Raw genomic sequence first — 18,458 nt, 5'->3', positions numbered from 1 at the left:
GCTGCTGTATAAATAAAGCATTCATCACACCTGCAAGGGAGGTTTGAATAAAATCCCACATAGTTTTACCGCATGAGCAGTGAAAGATCAGAAATGACAAATGGGTTGACAAATGGTGTGCAGTGCATAAATAGCATTATTTATTTGCTCAGTCGTGTCGGAGTGAGTGAGATGAGGCTCACTGGTGTTTTGAGAGAGTTGTCAGAGCATTTGTAAAGGCGGAGGATCGAGCCCCAGCCCCTGGCAGTAGCAGGTGGGTAGCCATTAGGTGGAAAACCAAAGCGTCTTTTTTCCCAGGCTGCATGGCTGCAGAGAGTGACACGTAGGATGAGACTGCTTGGGACAGAAGAAATTTCCTAGTTAGTCAATGTTTTAGGGTTTGTCTGTCAGTCTGTTCACACTGAACTTTCTCAGCCCTGTCCATATGTCTGTACTGGCTATTTCAGTACAATGAGGGGCATTGGCTATTTATACATGACACTTCAAAAAGCCTGGGGTAAGATAAAGTCTGCCAAAAGCACAGATGAGGAAAAGCCTCATCTTCTCAACATTTGGAAGAGAATTAACTTTTGATAGATGCACTGAGAAAAAGAAGGAACAATTTGGATGCCACTTGTGTTTTAACAAGCAATTCTTGTTTACACTAACAGAGAATAAAATGCAGTCACTCACCTGTTATTTTACTGCAATCAGGGTTAGCAGAAGTGAATATATGGAGAGCTCTGTTGACCCCAAAGGTGAGCTGAGATGTCCTCAGCCCTGACTGCACCTGAGCACCTGAGGTCTGTTCCCCACCGCCCCTTGTTACAGCCAGGCTGCAGTATGAACTACCTAAGTACTGCAGGATTTTAAGTCACCATTCAGAAAAAGCAGAGCCCCCTGAAAGGAGAAGAGGTTTGGACTTCACCAACATAAGGGTGCTCTGCTACAGGCTGGGAGCTAAGTCTTCACAGCCGCCCGTGGATTTAAATCCAGTTCTTTCAGATCCACAGGATGGAATCTGTGGCAGTGAATTACTTCAGAGAGCAGAGACAAAGTAGCTGCAAGCATCATCAGACCAGTGTGCTTGCCACTAATGGTCCTGACTGCGTGCAGACTTTGGAGCTTTTTGTGATTTTAGAGTCTGGGAGGTATCATGGCATTATTTCCAGCTGCTTGCTGTGAGTTGCTGAGCTGATGCAGGGGCCCCAGTGTCATGTGGCTGGGGGAATTGCTTCTGATGCGTGGCTGTCACCTCTGCACCCAGGCCTTTGTCTCCTGGAAAGAAAAGAGAGCTTTATAAATACAAATGTCAATAGGGCACATGTGGAATTGGATGTGTCAGAACATCCAGTAGCAACTTCAGGGTCACAAGCACCCAGCACAGAGTTCAGGAGGGCCAAAAGCCAGTTGGCAAGTTACCCTTGGCTGGGAAACACAGCATGAGTCGGTGTGTTCAGAAATCATTTTCTGGTCAGGGTGCCAGTGCTGAAAAGCTGCTCGAGCCATGGCCTCTGCTCAGCAAGGGACACTTTTTGGGTTTTCTGCCTCACCAGGGAGAAATTTTCCCATTACCTCACCAAAGTTTGTCTGAGCATCCACAGTCAGTTCAGTGAAAGTCCAGAGAGTCTGGGCAGCTGGTGAGTGTTTTTGTCTGGCTCTTTGCAGTTCAAGTGCTTGCTTTCATTACTTGTACAAAGCCAGGGACAGATTTTTCTCCTCAAAACTGGATCTTTGGTAAGTCAGAGCAGAGGAGCTGTTTGTGTGAGGGCAGGAGAAGGGCAAGACAAGTATCTTAGGGAGAGGATGGTTAGGATGATGCAGCATGTGGCTGATAATCCTGTAGAGAAGCTGGGCAGAGTTACAGTCGATGGGTGTGGGTCACATGTATGGCATGGTCCTTTCTACAAATCTTTTGCAATCTTTTAAAACCTTTGCAGGCAGACTTTGGGTGGATGGTTTGGGGGAGTCTTTCTGGTGGCATGAGGTGGTGAAACTCTTCACGTATTTTCTTACTACAGGAGTACCCTTGATTGTGCACTCCTGCTACCCAGCTCAGACCCTGTTATTGGTATTTGGTACCTGTAAAAGGCTGTTTACCCTCTGAATTTCCTTCCTAGGACATGGATCATGCCTGTGGGCAGCTATAAGGCCAGCAGCATGTTTGGGTTTGTTTGCTTGTTTGTTTTTTTCCAGGAACGGGTTGCTTTTTTGCATGTTGCAGTAAAGTGAATAGTTGGTGCCTTCCTCCTGGCAATGCTGAAGCAATCATGACCTAGCCCATGATGTGCTTGGGAACAGACCGTGTTGCTCAGGTATCCAGCAGGTCTCTTAAGATAACAGGGCAGGTATCAGAGTATCAGAGGCTGTGGTCCTCTCCATCCTGGTGACAGCTGGCAGACAGAGCTAGAGCACCCCAAGGAGCATTAGTGCATGGACATATTCTCCATCTTCTTATCCTTCAAATGTAGGCAGGAGGAATGTGATAGTGGGAGCTGTGCTCTCTTGGGAAACTCCACTGACAAATTTGAGGGCTTTGCATGGCAGAAACAGTGCTTTTGTTAAGTAACAGCAGCTTAATTAAGTTTCTCCTGAATGTAATAAAACAATACAGCTGAATGTAGATCAGTCCCAAGTAATTGTTTCACTGCTTTAGCAGCTGTTTAACTAATGCTTTGGTGTTAAATAGGAATGCTGATATTTTATTTCCTTTTTTTTTTTCTGTTTTAGAAGGGGCTAAGTGGTCTCTTTCTCAGGGGACTGTGAGGTTAGCCTTGGCCCTTTGAACCTAATTAATCAATGGCGAGGCTCTTCCAGGGCTGGCTGTGGAATGCTCTTTAATTGCTCACTTGTGCAGTCATTTGTTTTGTTTAACCTGCAAGGGATTAAACTCAGTTATAAAGGTCCTTGCTTCTGTTGTAGAACAACTCCAGCCATGCCACACATCCACTTGATTCCCAACGCCCCTGGGGATGGAGCAGGGAGAACTGGAGGGACATCGCTCCCTGCTCCCCCTCTCCACACCGCCTGCACACACTGGCACTTTTGTGGGTCCCCACATCACTGCCAGTGGGTTTCCCAGGGTGTGCTCTTGGCAAAGGGAGGATCATCAATATAACCCAAGAATTCTCCAGATATCTCCCTCGCTTTCTTTCATTGACTGTGAAACTGCAGAGACAGAAACTTTAATGATTTTCTCTGTGTGTGTGTGTGTGTGTAATCCTGTATGCTCTGCTGGGACCCCTCTGGCATCCCATGTCTCCCAACAGCTGTCAGGCAGCTCAGATTCTTTTCCAAACTGCCAGTCTCCAAAAATATTTCCTTCTTTTCTCAAGTATGGAATTTCGCCCTTGAGTCAGAGAGTCTGTGCAAAGCAATGTCAGGTTTCGGTGACAAAGCTGCCCAAAACATTAGGGCCAGAAATAAAATCTTTTAAACCAGTTGGGGTGGTGACCAGGACTGTGAATTTCCAGGCTGCAGTGAGACTCTGCTTCCTCTTCTAGCCCCAGTGAATTGTTTTGAGACATTGTGTTTCTTGTAATGCTTGCCATTAACATTCAAAAGAAAGTTAGATCATTTTAACATGTTTCAAAAAGGGATGTTAAAATTTATCTTCCCTTTTATTAGATCCACTGCAGCAAGGCACCCAGTGGCTTTAGAAATGTAAGTAATGAAAAGCAGAGAACAAATGTTAACTATAGAACTGATTTATGGAGACATCTGATGAATTTATCCTGCATCTTTACCCTTTCATCCATCTCCCTGGACTTCAGCTAGTATGTTTGAGCAGCATCAGTCACATATTTTAAAGCTGATTTGCCAGAGACACTCTCTGTGCTCTGGAATGTGGATTTCCCAGTTTTTGCCCCACCTAAGGCTCCCATACAATCCTGTGCAGGCTAAATTTTTTATTTTTTATTTCCGCCCCCCCCCCCCCCCCCCCCCCCCATGGAACTCTCTGGGTTGGATTACCGAAGTAGGCACTCTGTGACACAGCCTGCTGCCTGAAAAATGCTTAATAGCTGTCAGCTTCATCTGTTCCCCATGAGAACTGAGGAGTCCCAGGCCATACTCAAACAGCTGTGCCTTTTTGTAGCTCCTCTAGGAAGAACCGAGCTCTTTGGAAGAATCCAGTCCTGGTGGGAGGCAGCAGAGGCATTCTGGAAATTCTGGAAAACTCGGCCTTTGAGTTTAGCTTCCTCAAAGGAAGCTGTCTTACGTTCAGCAAGTTTAATTCTTTTATTCTCAGGCGGGTTCCATGTTATGAAATAGTGAATCCTCTACTAAAAAAGTATTTTCCATGTTGTCACAAAGAAGACTTGAGGTTTTGCAGAAGCCCTGTTCCTCTGTTCCTACCAGCTGTTGTCCTGCAGATGTTCAGAGGCCCTTTTCCTATCAGACTTTTTCTTAAAGGAGTTTTTTAGCCAAATCTCTGTTTTTCAAACGTGTTTTAAAGTCAGAGAAGGTATGTAATGAACAAGTAGTGTCCCTTTCAGGATGGTGACCAGAGGGTGAGGAAGGAGAAGAGCTGGTGGATGTATATATATAGATGAAGATAGATAGATAGATAGACTGATGGATAGATAGATAGATAGATAGATAGATAGATACATAGATAGATAGATAGATACATAGATAGATAGATACATAGATAGATAGATACATAGATACATAGATACATACATAGATACATAGATACATAGATACATAGATAGATGCATGCATACACACATACACATACATACATAGATGGATGGATGTGCTGGAAACTGCCCTGGGGAAGGACAAGTGTGGAAGGAATGGTGGGGTGAGAGGGTAGAGGTGTGTGATCAGACTTCCCCCAGCTTAGTGCTGAGCACAGTGTAAGAAACCCTCTCTGGGGCTGCTGGACATATGTTTTTAAAAATGCTTCCTTCCATGCCCTCTTATGTTGCTGCATGCAGCCACAAAGTGTTCAGTGCTATGTTTAGACATTTTGAACAACTTCACAATGGTGGTTTCAATACATTTGATATTTGGATTTCTTTTCCCCCCCCTTACCGTTTGCTTCTGAATGTGCTTTGCTTGGGCAATGCAGAGCTGGGAAGCGTATGAAGGTTTTGCGACACTGTGATTTCTCTGGAGCTTAGAATCAAAGTGCAGACTGCCTTTATTCAAGCTTTGGGCTGAAGATCAAAGAGGCAGCATTGGTTGTGTTGGAATAAAATAAAAAAAGAAATCACTTTTGAATATTGAATAACATATTTGGTTCATTTCAGGATTATTTTTTTCAGAAAATTTGTTTTGTTTCTGATTTTTTTGTCTTGCATTAATGCCTGAGACACAGAGAGGGCCAAGTCTCCTTTTCACGAGGTGCTGTACAAAATCAGGGACCACGAACAGATTCTGTGTTAATAGCACACGATGTGGCAGGCTGTTGGAGGCTGGTTTTTCACTCACTAATATTACCTTTTTGTCTGAACTGTTTTAGCCATGGTGCTAAACTCACAACCTGTCTCGTGTTGATCCCGTGTTTCGCAGGAAGCTTACTGTAGCCTGCTGCCTCCCTCCCCTTCCTCCACAAGGCTGAGGGCCAATTGCCACCTTAACTAAAATCTATGGACCTTTTCTTAAAAATCACCTCAGTATCCTGCTATTTGCAAGAGCAGTGAAGAGAGATGTTGCTCTGGCTTGTAGAAGCAGAACTGCCTCTGTGCCTTTGGTTCACTCTTTAGTTCATCAGGGAGTTGCCCAGCCTTGACCTTCTGTGCTATTTGGACATGTTCATTTTTGTTTCATTCAGTTATTATGTCAAATTTGAGATGGAGTGCAGTACAAATTATTTTGGCCCCAAACCTTTCTTTAACCCTATTTGCAGAGGTGAAAGGCTAATATGTTAAACCTACCAGCCCATGCATACAGATTACTTCAGCCCCTTTAGAGACAATATTCTCTGATTGCAGTTTTATCTTTTGCAGGAACTGTTGAATGGCTGGGATGGGGGCAGTAAATGGCAGCAGTAACGTGACAAGTAGCAAAGAGAAATGTGATGAAAGTAATACCGGATTTTCCTTTGAAAACAGGGTGGAATATTTATGGTTTTTTTTTTGCTATATTTAAAATGTTTCTAAGTGTTCATGTTCAAATTTGCTTTCTGCTCAGCCACTGCTGAGCAGGTTTGTCCCTCTCAGTGCTACAGGGCTTCAGCACCTTGGTATCAGGCAGAGCATCGCTCTCTGTGCTGCAGGCTCAGTGGACTGGCAGCTAATGGTAGACAGGGTCTGAACACACTTCAGAGCTGCTGTAGAGAAAATAACCCATTCCAACTTGCTCTGGCTATCCCAGCTCTAGGTAGCTGCACTAAGAAAAAATGGTTTTTAACTCACACTGACTTACATTAAAATGGCAATGAAGACAAAGTAATGCGGAGTGCCAGCTGAAATTCATCCCAGATCTCCCTTAGCTTTAATTTGACCTCCTAGCCCAAATTGAAAACCAGATTGTTTTCTGTTCACAGTTATTTTAACTAGTGTTAAGTCTGGCTAAACTGATGAGCCTTTTATTGGTTGGTTTGTTTTAGGTGTTTGCTCTCCACTCCAGATACCCTGACAGTGTTTTGTAGTGGCTTTTTATTAGGCTGCTGCAGAAGTTTATGGAGTTGGAAAAACTAGAGTACCTGTAAAAGGGCAGATGTAGTTCTTTAAAAGATGAGCTTCACAGTCTTAAGGCCGGGCTGGTGTGGTGTTCAGCCCTGAGGACCATCCAGTAATGTTAGCCTCCATTGCAAACCCGGCCTTGTTTTTCTCCTCATCTCCTTGCAGCTGGAGCAACACCATTGCTTGCCTGCTTGAGATGTGCTCAGTGCTGACCTGTTTTCCATGCTGACCCAAACATTTTGTCCAAATACACCCAATGGCTTGGGCAGATTGTTGTTTTGTTGTTCCTTTTTTAAGGATGAGAGTCTCTTTCACCAGGCTACGTTCAGGTTTCCCATAGCTGCAGGGATGCTGCACCCTGGCACACCGGGCACATGGCAGGCTCGCCTGTTGCCCTATACATTTGTTGCCTTTGGGGATTTCACCTCCTCTCCTCACTGTGCTAACTGCAAGGAGATTGGGCAAAAGAAATCCAAGGAAACTACAAAATGTAAGAGACATTACGTGACGAAGCCCAGGGGAAAAAGCTTTTGTTGCTTGGGGGAACTCTCTTTTGGAGGTTGATAATGAATCACATCATCCTCTCTGGCAAGTCCTGCCCTAGACCTCAGATTACTGGCCTGGGGAGTCCCTGGCAGCAGATATACCATGTTCAGGGGCGCCCCAAATTTTTATTGAAAACTCTTAAATCTTGTGAATTTGCTATTAAATGCCTCTCATTAAATTTTAAGGGCCTTATCAATGAGTTGAAACAGTGCAATTATTTTTTTGGTTTTTACTGTGTAAAACTGGTATTTAATTTATTTCCAGGACATGTTTTCCTTCTTGCTCCCAGACTCTCCATAACGTATCAAGGTAGTCCCTTTGGTGACCTTTGCAGCTCAATATTTGGTTTGGCTCTGCGAGACTTTGCTGGTGTTTTGCTGGCTGGGGTTTTGAGGTGCTTTTGGAGTGTTGTTTTCCTTCAATTTTCCTTTGTTCAATATAAAATAATAACAAGGGGAATGAAGTAGGTTGGAGCTATAGAAAGAGGACTCCTTTTCCCATCAAACTTGTAAGATTTTACAATAATCATAGCAGTTTAGATGTATCTCGCTGGCATATCTGCACAGAGGCACTTGGTGAGGCTGCAATTAGAGTGCTCTGCCTCATCCTGTATTAGTTTGATCACATAAGAAGCAGCCTATCTGACAGCTCTAGCACCTGGATAATTAAAACCCGTCAATAAAACAACAAAATGCACTGTGTAGTGGGACTCGTCTGTGCTAGCATTAAACACCGCAGATAATTATATCGCAGCAGAGGTTGGAAAGCCAGCCTCTCAGTGCTCTGAAAGATCAATAAAAAGGCCCATTCATAATGAAAAAAATGCTAGAGAAACTGGATTTTCATCTCCCTGTCATTAGATGCTTTGCTTTTAAGCTTTTGCAGAGGCAGAAAAAGATTCTGTTGAGGAATTCTTTGTTTCTGGAAGCTAAACAGGTGGAGGATTTAGCTTTGCTTTTGTGCAGCACATTACTGAAAGCAATTGTGCTGAACCCAAGTCTTTACTTGAGGCTTACAGTTCTGTTCTCCCTTCTCCATGGTCTCCCTTCTCTGCTTGCCTTTTTTTTTTTTATTCCTTTCCCCCTTATTTCCAGCCCATCACGTGAGCTCCACCTTTTAGTGATATTTCTCTTTGCTTCCTGTTTACTTTTTCCAGGATACTTTTTAAATTTTTTTTTTTTTTTTTTTTTTTTCTGCTTGTTTCTTCCTAAAGGGATGATTTGGAAATATTGTATATTGACAGGGGAGAACACACTCCTGGCTGACTTATTTGCTGTGACAGCCTCTTTCTTAAAGCACTCATCCAGAGAGGCGATTTTTGTGTTGCAGGGAAGGAAAAGGATGTCTTGCAGCATTGCCATGAAGGATAATGAATTAAGTCTGTCTGTTACTGTAAAACCATTAGAAAAGCATAATAGACCTTGAGAAAGAGTCTTAGATATTGATGTCTTGGCTATATTAGCGTGCCTGGGCACATGATGGCTGTCTTGTCTTTGCAGAAAAAAATGAAGCCTGTGTAAAGTAGGTGTTTCAGCTGAGGGCAGAGGGAAAGAGTGCCCTGTTTTTTTGGCAGCCAGTGCTCATGAAACACAGGGGTGTGGTTTGGCTGGTACACTTGGGCATTAGGGATTCCTTGTTGGAAGCTGCTGTATGTGGAAGGCAGAACCAGCTGTGAGCAGGGTGTGTTAGCAGAGCATGGGCTGGATGTGGCAGCTCAGTACGTGCTGTACAAATCTATGTTCATGGAGGTGAAGTTTTCCAATCCTCAGGGTATTTAACACCCTAGCTTGGACTCTGACAATCTGTGGATTCAGAGGAGGCAGGTGGCTTCCCCATTTGTAGTAGTTTCCACTGTGCCATGTTCACAGGAGCTTCTGGGGTTCCAGAAATTGTTGTGTCATCTCTGAAGGGCTTGTCTCTGGAGGATAAGGAGAAGGAGGCTGTGTTGGGATGAAATCAATGTTTGAGTCTCTAGGCTTGTGGTGGAGCTGTGCATGGATTCTGGGTGCTCTTCTCCTGATGTTCCTAGCCCCTGTGGTTTAGGCACCTGTTTTTATTGTCTGGTCCCCTCCTAGATGGGGAGTTGGAGAACTTGCTGGTATTGCACCTGCAATGATTAATGCTGAAAGGCTTTTATTTGGGATTGATCTTTTATTTTATGCTGCCTTTGCATTTTTTTCTGGCAAACATACTGCCCCAGACATGTCTAGCCTGATGTTGTTGACATGTCTCTGCTTTAAAAGTTTCTGGAAAGCCTGAAAATAAACTGCCAAACTATTACATTTTTTCCCTTTCTTTGTCTCTTGCTACATATATTAACAATGTCAGCATTGAAAAAAAATATATAGATATCACAGCAGGAATAAGCAGCTGTTTATGTCTAAAGTGTTTCCGCTTCGCTATCACAAGACGACCTTGTCACTTAAAAATCATAAAAATATTTCCAGGGAGAGGAAATGGAAGTTTGCTGAAGGGGAATGAAGTTTTGGTGTTGTTTTTAGTTAGTCTGAACAGAGAGTTGTAAGCAGAGTTGAGCCCTGCAGCTGGTCCTGAACTCAAATGTTTCCTTCAGTCCCACTGCTATAAATGCAATACAAATGACATATGAAATACTATTCCTGTTTCACATTAAAACTCCTGAAAATCGTTTTCCACTGGAACTGGGAGAAATTCTGCAAAAATAATCTGTGTTTCCTGTTACACTGTATTTGTTACACTGGATTGACACCTTGCTTCTAGGTTAAATACTTTTCTGTATATCCAGGTAGAAAGACAAAATGGGGGTCTTAACAAGTAGGGAGAAATGCAGTTGGAAAGAATGCATAGGGACACCCCCTTTTTTCTTTCTTTCTTTCTGTTTTTTGTCTTTTTTTAAATTTTTTTTAATAACCTTCCAAATGCAAGAATTTACAGTTTTCCCAGTAGGGTGATTTTTCCTCTCCAAAACATAGATGTGAATAGCATGAACTTATGGTTATGAGATGATGGATGTTTAAAGACTGCCAAGTACCTTGGACTGACTTATAGGAGGGTTTGGAGTATTCTCTTTTCTTGAACATACAGGAACAGACAGGAATCAGTGTCTCCAGTTGGGCTGATCTTGGATTTTGGTTTGGTTTCTGGTCTCTTGGTTGGTCTTGCTGAGCTGTATGGACACACTTGGTCCAGGGAACGTGTCCACAAATCTCAGCAGCAATTATGGAGGTGGCCCAAGACATGGAGAGGGTCTTTGAGAAGCAGTTGTTTTTATTCATAGGCTCACTTTGACCTTTGGGGCATAACAGGGAAAGGGGAATGATGGCAGATTGAAATAAGGACTGCAAAATAAACCAAACCAACACACACACAAAAAGATGGCTATAAATATCCTGTTAAAATTTCATAATAAACAACAGCAAGGTGAACTAAAACCATATGAGGGGCTACTTTAATTCACTTGTGTCTCCAGAACATTTGCTGTTGGGGTCAGAGATGCATGATATATACCTTTATCTGTAATGCCTAACTCTGACACCCAAGAAAGCACTGAGTTTCTCATAGCACCATGGAGACAACTGTTAGAGTTAAGTAGAAAAGACTGAAAATATAAGTGTGTGAATTAGAAGGTTTCTTGAGTCACTGGGTGAATGGGTTGAAGTTTAGAGTTTAAGGTAATTTAGAGAGCAGAAGACAAGATGGAGGATTTAGGGTGTTGTCTCTTGTCCTTCTTTCTTCATGTTCTTCTCCTAGGGGTTTTTGTTGGTAGTAAGTGATTGGATAAAGAATGCCGTAGTGCAGCACACAGGTGTTGGGTCATTGAATCATTAAGAAAAATAATTTAGTTAGCATCTGTTAACTGGGTAAATGGACATATAAAAGACCTTGAAGAGGATCTTTGTTAGCCATTTTACCCCTTTCTATCATAGTGCACATAGCTCCTTGTACCTTGTAATGCTGATAAGAAAAGAATAAACAACTAAGACTGAACAAGAGAAAATTGCCTCCCTCTCGTCAATCTTCAGTTCAAAGGGAAAAAGAACCTAACCCAAAAGTCCTTAATGGGACAATTTGCCTTTAAAATGCTGGACAAATAAATAAAATGGAAGCTGTTTTTTTTAATTGCATAAAATTGTCTATCTGGTCCCCTAAATTCCCAGAGTTCTCTTACAGTTCTCTTGTTTTCTTGGCATCAGAACATGTGGAGAATGAGGAAATACCCGAAGAGGCCAGGGATTGCTTGGAAAAGTTGTAGCATGAGGGCAGTGATGGGGAAGGAAAAGTGGTTTTCCTTGAAGAAGCTGATGAATCAGTGCTAGAAATAAGAGGTTCTTGTGTAAAGTAATAAGAGATACAGATATGGGTGTGAAAAAGGTGACTGTAGTTTTCTGCGGTTATGCTAAAGTTGAAATGTTAAAGCCAGCAATGCAAGCAGTTGGTGCACTGTTGGAGAGGAATCCAGCCTGATGCAGAGCTGCTGTTCCTACTGCACAGCTAAGGGTATAAGCTGGGTGGTGTTTCTGTGATTGCCCAGTAGAGGAGACAGATTCATTACCAGCTTCATACCAGCTCTGGTGCATTGCTTGTTCTCACTGCAAACTGCACCTCCAGTAGCTGGCAAAGATCTTCCTTCAAGAAAAGGGAGAAAAATTAAAAGAATAAAGAAAGAAGGGAGTGGAGTGGGATGTGCAGTGGTAGACAGGACTTGACAGAAAAAAACCCAAGAATAATAATAAAAAACAATCCTTGCTGCATTTACTGGAAAGGTCCATACCCAGCACTGAGCCTCACAACTTGCAGGAGTTTGGAGCAAGTATTGGCAAGACACAGGTGCCAAGAAATCCCAAGATTCCATGTAAAATCCTGTGATTTACAAGCAAGAGCTCATGGCCTGGCTTGCTGGAAATGGAGTATGGCATGAATACATTACGGTTTTACTCCCTGTCATTTTCAAGGCTACCGATTCATCATCTTTTACACATCTCCTTTCCTGTGTCACTTTTTGCATGTCACTTAGTGTCACCTGGGCCCTTAATCTGTCTGGAAAGAAATATGACAAAGCTGAAGAAACCAAGAAGCTGTTGTAAAAGGGATAAAATGCATGAGCAAAAGCAGAGCAACCAGAGCTTTAATGATTAGTGTTTTTTACCTCTTTCCCCCCCTTAAAATTTCCATATCCTGATGTCTGACAGTAATAGTCCATTGAACAGGCATTAGGTTTTTTCCTATGGTTTTTAGTGTAAATTGCCATCATCCCTTAAGTGTGCTGGAATGAGAAACCTGTGTGTTTCACACTGGCATGATAAAAGGAAGCTCAAAATGCCAAGTGTCAGATACAGATTTGCTGCCCACAGGAAAGGAGTGTGAAAAAGACAGTAGGTTGAATTCTTCTGGTTTTCATGTTGGTTTGTTTTTTGTTTGTTTGTTGGGTTTGTTCTGGGTTTTTTTTGGTTTTTTTTGGTTTTTTTTAAATTTAATATGACCCCTTTTTTTAGTTAATTTTGTGAGGTACTGACACCACGTAGTATTTGGGACTTTTTCATTTGGTTTTCTGTGTTTCCTCCCCAAGGTGGCACTGATAATTTGATCTCACCTTCTTTGAAAGTTCCTGTGCTGGGTAGGCTTTGCCATTCCCCATTCCAGGAATGTGTAGGGGGGCTTCAGGATGTCCTAGAGTTGGGGGAAAAAGCTTTTGCATTTCTGTGCATCCTGCATTCCCCATCAACCCCTTGTATCATGAAGCTTTTAGTGTCTTTGTTGATGTTGCAGAAGGTGGTATGCTTTTGAGGAAGTTAAAACTGTGGTGTTCACAGACAGCTTTCTAGGTTGTGTGTTTTCACTTCTGTTTTATGTGTCCTAGTTCTTGCATTTAAAAAAAAAAATAGGGCCATAAGGAAATGCTTGACCATTCAAAGCAAGTGCTTCCTTGCAAACAGAAAGAAAACACAACACAGGAGAACCCTAAATGTGTTTGTTCCTTCCCCCACCTCCAGTTCTTCCTCATAATTCTTGATCTTTACTCATGATTTGGAAAGGTGTCTTTGATCCATTGCTGTTATTCTGTGTAATGTGGCCAGTGCTGGCCCTTCAGCCAGGAACACTATTGATTACACCAGTGAAATTGCTTTTTGAAAGGCACATTGGGCCCAGTAAAGGATTTTTGTTGAAAGTGAAATTTTGGATGATGTTCAAAGCCACTCCTGGAAAACTGCCCACTTGCATGGTCCAAGCTACCTGTGATATCCCAGCATGGGTGAGGACAGTTATGTTTTTTGTTAAGAAAATCATTTTTCTGTCTATATAATAAAACCAGTCACAGCAAGCTGTGACAAGCTGTGACAACTGTTGTCTTTCAGCTGGAAAACACAAGAATGTCCCAGGCCTCTGGATTATCTGGTATCCAGCAAAACAGCCTGATGAGCAAGCATATCAGTTCTTATTATTCTTTCCATAAAATTAAAGAAATTATGGAGCTTAAGGCAGTCGCTAATGAATCAATTTTAATTTATAGGCTCAAATAAAATCTGCATTAAGTCTGACAAACTGTAGCCTCGGGTAAACACGAAGCATTTCCACTGCAGACCTAAATGAATTCTGTGCTGGATGTCACAGCTTCTGCCAGGAGAGCAGGAGGGTCAGGGTCCCATTTCACGTCAGAGGAGGCAGATTCCTAAAGAAAATAAATGCAGTGGTCTAGCCTTTAGGAGGTCTCCTTCTGGCATGCAAAAGCAGAAAAATCAAAGACAAATAATATTTCTCTTTTTTTAAAAAAAAAAAACAACAACAAATAAACAGATGATTTTTCTCTATAGAATCATTTGTTTGCTAAATATTTTTACATCACCAGTTGTACATTAGAGGTGTTTGTCCCATGAAATGAGAGGCAAATGTGTGCTTCTACACATGCACCAATCACTCACCCATGGACCCTGGCCTCAGGAAGAGCATCCTGCAGAACCCAACCTCTCTGTGTGTGCTCTTAAGCTGAAAGATGCTCACTCCAGCAGGCAGGATCACTTCCTTATGTGTGTCTTCTTCATGTAGAACAAGCTTTTTGGAAAAAGTACCTCATTTCAGGAGTTGCATCCGTGATGGGCAGAATGATGGAATATAACTTAGCCATTTGAGCCTAATGCAGGGGTGTTGCCTTGCGAATGACTAGACTGGGAAGTTTTCCTAACAGGCCCTATGAAAAGCATTATTTTGGTTTTTAGACAGCTTATTTAGTGATTTTTTTTTTTCCTCCTACTCAAGTGTTGCTGTTTCTCATCTTTGCTTTGGCTTAAGAAGCCAAAGATAACTAGTTTTGTGGGAACACTTTATAAAAATGTTGTAAAACATATTGCTATGTCGGCTGTAAAACTTGGAATGATTATTTTTTTGCCACTGTTGCTGGTTTAGTCTTTGCATTTTGTTTGGTGAGGATGCTGGTATTAAAGAAATAACTCCTGGAGGGGAGGGGTTGTGCCACCATGCCTCTTCTCTTGTGGTAAGAAGCTGATGAAGATGTTGACATTTTTCATCAGCCTCTCTGTGCTCCCTGCTGAGCTTCCCCAGCTGATGCAGAAGTCCTGGCTCCTGCATCTTCTTGACACTGGAGTGGCCACTCAGCTTCTTGACCTGTCCTTCTGTCTGCTGTGTTTTCTGACTCTCATCTTTGTTGCTTTCCAGATGCAGTAATCGGACCCAGTGTGCGGTTGTTGCCGGCCCTGATGTGTTTCCAGACCCGTGCCCTGGCACGTACAAGTACCTGGAAGTGCAGTACGAGTGTGTCCCTTACAGTATGTATCTTGTAATATTTGCACTTGCTTTTACTGTAAAGATTTATTGTGGAGATTGGGCCAGCCTTGAGCTTGTCTCTTGTTGCTCAAGGGCAAGTAAAGCAGACCACGTGCATCATATGAGACTGAGCTGATAAGATGTGAAAAATGGTTCTCTGTGTCAGGTTTGTGCTTAGGTTAAAAATATCCTAATAATGTTCTGTGTTGCACAGCACAACTGTGACATATCATCTTTTGGAAAACACTTGGGAAACCCCATCAGAGAAAGCAGACTGGAGGAGTGAAGCACTATTGCTAGCTTAAAGCTTCTCTTTACAGAAGTTGATGCTGTTAATCATACAGCAGTGTGCTTCGACTGACCTATGCCCATGTAATTGGTGGCATTTGATAAGTGTCTTAAATATAGTATTGTATCACCAGGGAGGTGTAGGAACCTGTTGTTTTGGGTGATTTGATGTTTGATGGTAGAAAAATACTAATTTATAAGCCTCCAAAGTTATGAAGGCAAATTACAGGCAAGCCATTTTAGACTAAATTTTTGAGGGCAGAAAGCCAGTCACTTGAGAGGACAGCAATATATGCCAATGGGAAATTCAGAGCTACAAAAAGTTGTGTACCTCAGAATTTGCTTTCTGTAGAAACCAAATTTGTTACATAGAGTTAAGGCCCTACTGCCAAAAAGGGCATAACTGACAAAGGAAATAGCAATGGTAACACGAGAAGTGCACTTTTTATTAGCAGTTGTAGAGAGCTGAGTGCTGAATAACAGCATCACTTTCAGGTTTTCTGTTTGAGTAGGCCAAACCTTATTATAGCACACCTCTCAAAATAATAAAGCAGGTATGGGAATGTATGCTTTCAACTCACAGTGTTATATTGAGAGAGCAGCAGGAGACATCGATTTGCTGAATCCCAGAGTTTGGCTCGAGGACATCTTTGTTGCTTCAAGCATGGGCTGCAGGAGAGCCAGACGTGGCTGAGCAATGACAGGCACCCTGTCCAGAGGGGAAGCAAGAGCTCACAGCTCCTGGGGTGTTCTCCATCCCTCAGGTGGGAGGTGGCCACCTGCCTGCTGCCACAGGCTGGAAAGACTGTGTGCTGTTTGGCTTCTGTGAAATTCCAAGATCACCTCTCTGAGTAATGGGGACCTCTCTGTTGAGGGACTTGGATACTCTGCTGGCGGGGGGCTTTGATTTCTCTGAACAAAACTGTGAAGCTGCTAAATGCAACTATGGAATACTTTTTATGGGGTGAGCTATTAAACCCACAGAAAGATTGACATCAGGGCTCAGGGTCTGCCCTATCAAGCAGAATACACTCCAAATTACAGTTTAAAGTTATTCCGCTCTAAATGAGGCTTTTCATTTCAGAAGCATTACTGTGCATGGAAATGGTTAGGGAAGATTGGTTTCAACTTATCACAGCAGGTTGTATTTCCTTGTGATTTATGATTTGCATGAGGGTATGCTGTTCCCTCCAGAGACTGGTCTGGTAAAGCAACAGTCATTACCTGGTACCCCTCCACAGCCTTTGTTGCACATAAAACAAAGAGGAATAGTGGTGCCTTGTGAGAAAGGCAGTATGTCAGTATTACACCCCGAGGTGTTAATTGGCCCTGTGTACAAGATGTAGAATAACTCTTGTGAGTGGTTGCTCAGTAGCAAATGTACAGTAGGTATTGAGTCTTTTTTAATGATCTGAATTTAGGGAGGAAAAGGATGACAACTGACATGCTGCCTTTGCAATTAAGGTAGGAGCTTTGATGGCTGTTTCCTTCATTCCTATGAATCACATATAGTGCCTCTGCAAGTAGAGTTAGAGGGGGAAGACAAAGGGTGAGCACAGGATGGAATAGGATCCGGTTTTCTGAGGTTGTTGTGTGTTACCTAGGAAATTTTGGGTCATGTATTCATGTGTGGTTACTCAGTGGAACACCAGTGAAATAGGTTGTGTTTAGGCAAACTGTGTCCCCTCATGTGCTGACACGGAGTGGGAAACCTAGTGGGAAACTCTGTTTTATCCTTCTCCTGCCTCAGCCTCTGCCTGGCTTTGTTACTGCCTCTATTTCTTCCCTCGGAATGGTCAGATTAACTTTGTCGGAGCTCCTTGCCTGGGCCCTCGAGTGAGCGTCCCGTAAGTGAATGCCGTCCAAGTGATGGGGAAGGTGTCAGCTCTGGGCAAGTAGGTCAGCGAAGGCATGGCTGGACCAAAGCCACACCTGGTGGATGAAATCTGTTCCTCCTTTTATGCCCTGTTGTTGTCAGAGGTCAGTTCTTGTCACTGAACCCACATGCCTCAGCCCCTGTGCAGGCAGCCTTTGGTGCGTGGTGGGGTCTGCCATATGGCCATCTCCTAAAGAAACACCTCAGTTGCATAATAAAGGAATTAATATTTCAGCAGGCAGTTGTACTTGTGTGCAATTCCAGCTTGCCTTTGTCTGGTTGGATGGGTTACTCCTCACAGTTTGAAATTATTCTTTATGGACAGAGAGTGGGTTTACCCAAGTGGTGGCTGTGCAGCAGAAGGGAGGGTGTGTGCATCTCAAGAAGAGATGGTTTGGGAGTAATCTTTAACAGATGTTGTTAGGATTGACCTTAGGCACTTCTGCTCAGTGTAGTGCTAGTGTATGTCCTCCCCCAAAGAAAAAATATGGAAGATTTAAAACTCCATTCATTAGTCTGCCTCTCTTGAGATTTTATTATTTAATTATTAACTCTTCCACCAACTAGCTCATATCATTTTCTAGAGGAAAGCATCGCCCTTTCCTCTCAGATGAGGGAAATCCAAACATTCTCTTAACTTCAGTAGCTCATATATTGTAAAATGTCCTTTACATTACCCCACACACCACATTCCTGTCTGATCACCAGAGATACCCCTGACAAAGAGAGTTTTATGAGGCCACAGTTAGTCTCAGCATGTGGACAAGATGAGAGCTGATTGTGCAGACAGCCTAGTCCTCTCCTCATATTCCTGATCCTGTAGTTGCTTTATCTGGTAGCAGCAGCCTTCTACTAGAATGGATAGTCATTCCAGGACATCTGGGCTTTCTAGGTTGCCCTCTGACAGAGAAAAGCAAGTAAAAAACAGGCGATATCAGCAGGTAAAAAGATAGCAGGCCTAGTTTGTCAGGCTTCAGTGGCATCAGCTGGCCTGTTTTTCTGGTGTCAGAAAAAATCATCAAAATAATTCTTTCTCAAAGCAGGAATGTGGCATGCATTTTAATAATTATTGACCAAGAGAGATTTTCCATGGTTTTCAACTGAGTATGTACTACTGCAAACCTGTAGTCTGCCATTGCCAAAGCTGTGGGCATGTTTCATTGTGGATAGGTGACTAAAACTGCATTTGAGCAGTTTTGTGCTGTGTATTAGGATGAGAAACCTGACATGGTGAGGGTCCCTTTGACCCAATACTCTATTGTCTCCTACTGCATTTCTTCCCTGTCCCCTTCTCCCTTTTCAGAGCAGAGTTAAATGGGTAATGGGAACAGTGGTGGTGGAGGTGGTTTTGTAAAGCTAGGTCAACACTCTCATTCCAG

General features: G+C 42.8%; 1 protein-coding gene across 50 annotated transcripts in view; it reads left to right on the top strand.

Moving 5' to 3' along the window:
- Positions 1 to 18,458, top strand: part of ADGRL3 (adhesion G protein-coupled receptor L3) — a 487,487-nt gene that overhangs the window by 266,684 nt on the left and 202,345 nt on the right. For all 50 annotated transcript variants that reach the window (XM_086888938.1, XM_086888937.1, XM_086888933.1 and 47 more), the window contains one exon: positions 14,808 to 14,917. In XM_086888938.1, coding sequence (XP_086745064.1) covers positions 14,808 to 14,917 — 110 coding nt within the window. The remainder of the gene's footprint in view (positions 1 to 14,807; positions 14,918 to 18,458) is intronic.

The sequence above is a fragment of the Cyanistes caeruleus genome, chromosome 5, assembly GCF_971803275.1.
Source record: "Cyanistes caeruleus chromosome 5, bCyaCae1.hap1.1, whole genome shotgun sequence".
Lineage (NCBI taxonomy): Eukaryota > Metazoa > Chordata > Aves > Passeriformes > Paridae > Cyanistes > Cyanistes caeruleus.
This window is presented reverse-complemented; position numbering and strand designations above follow the sequence as displayed.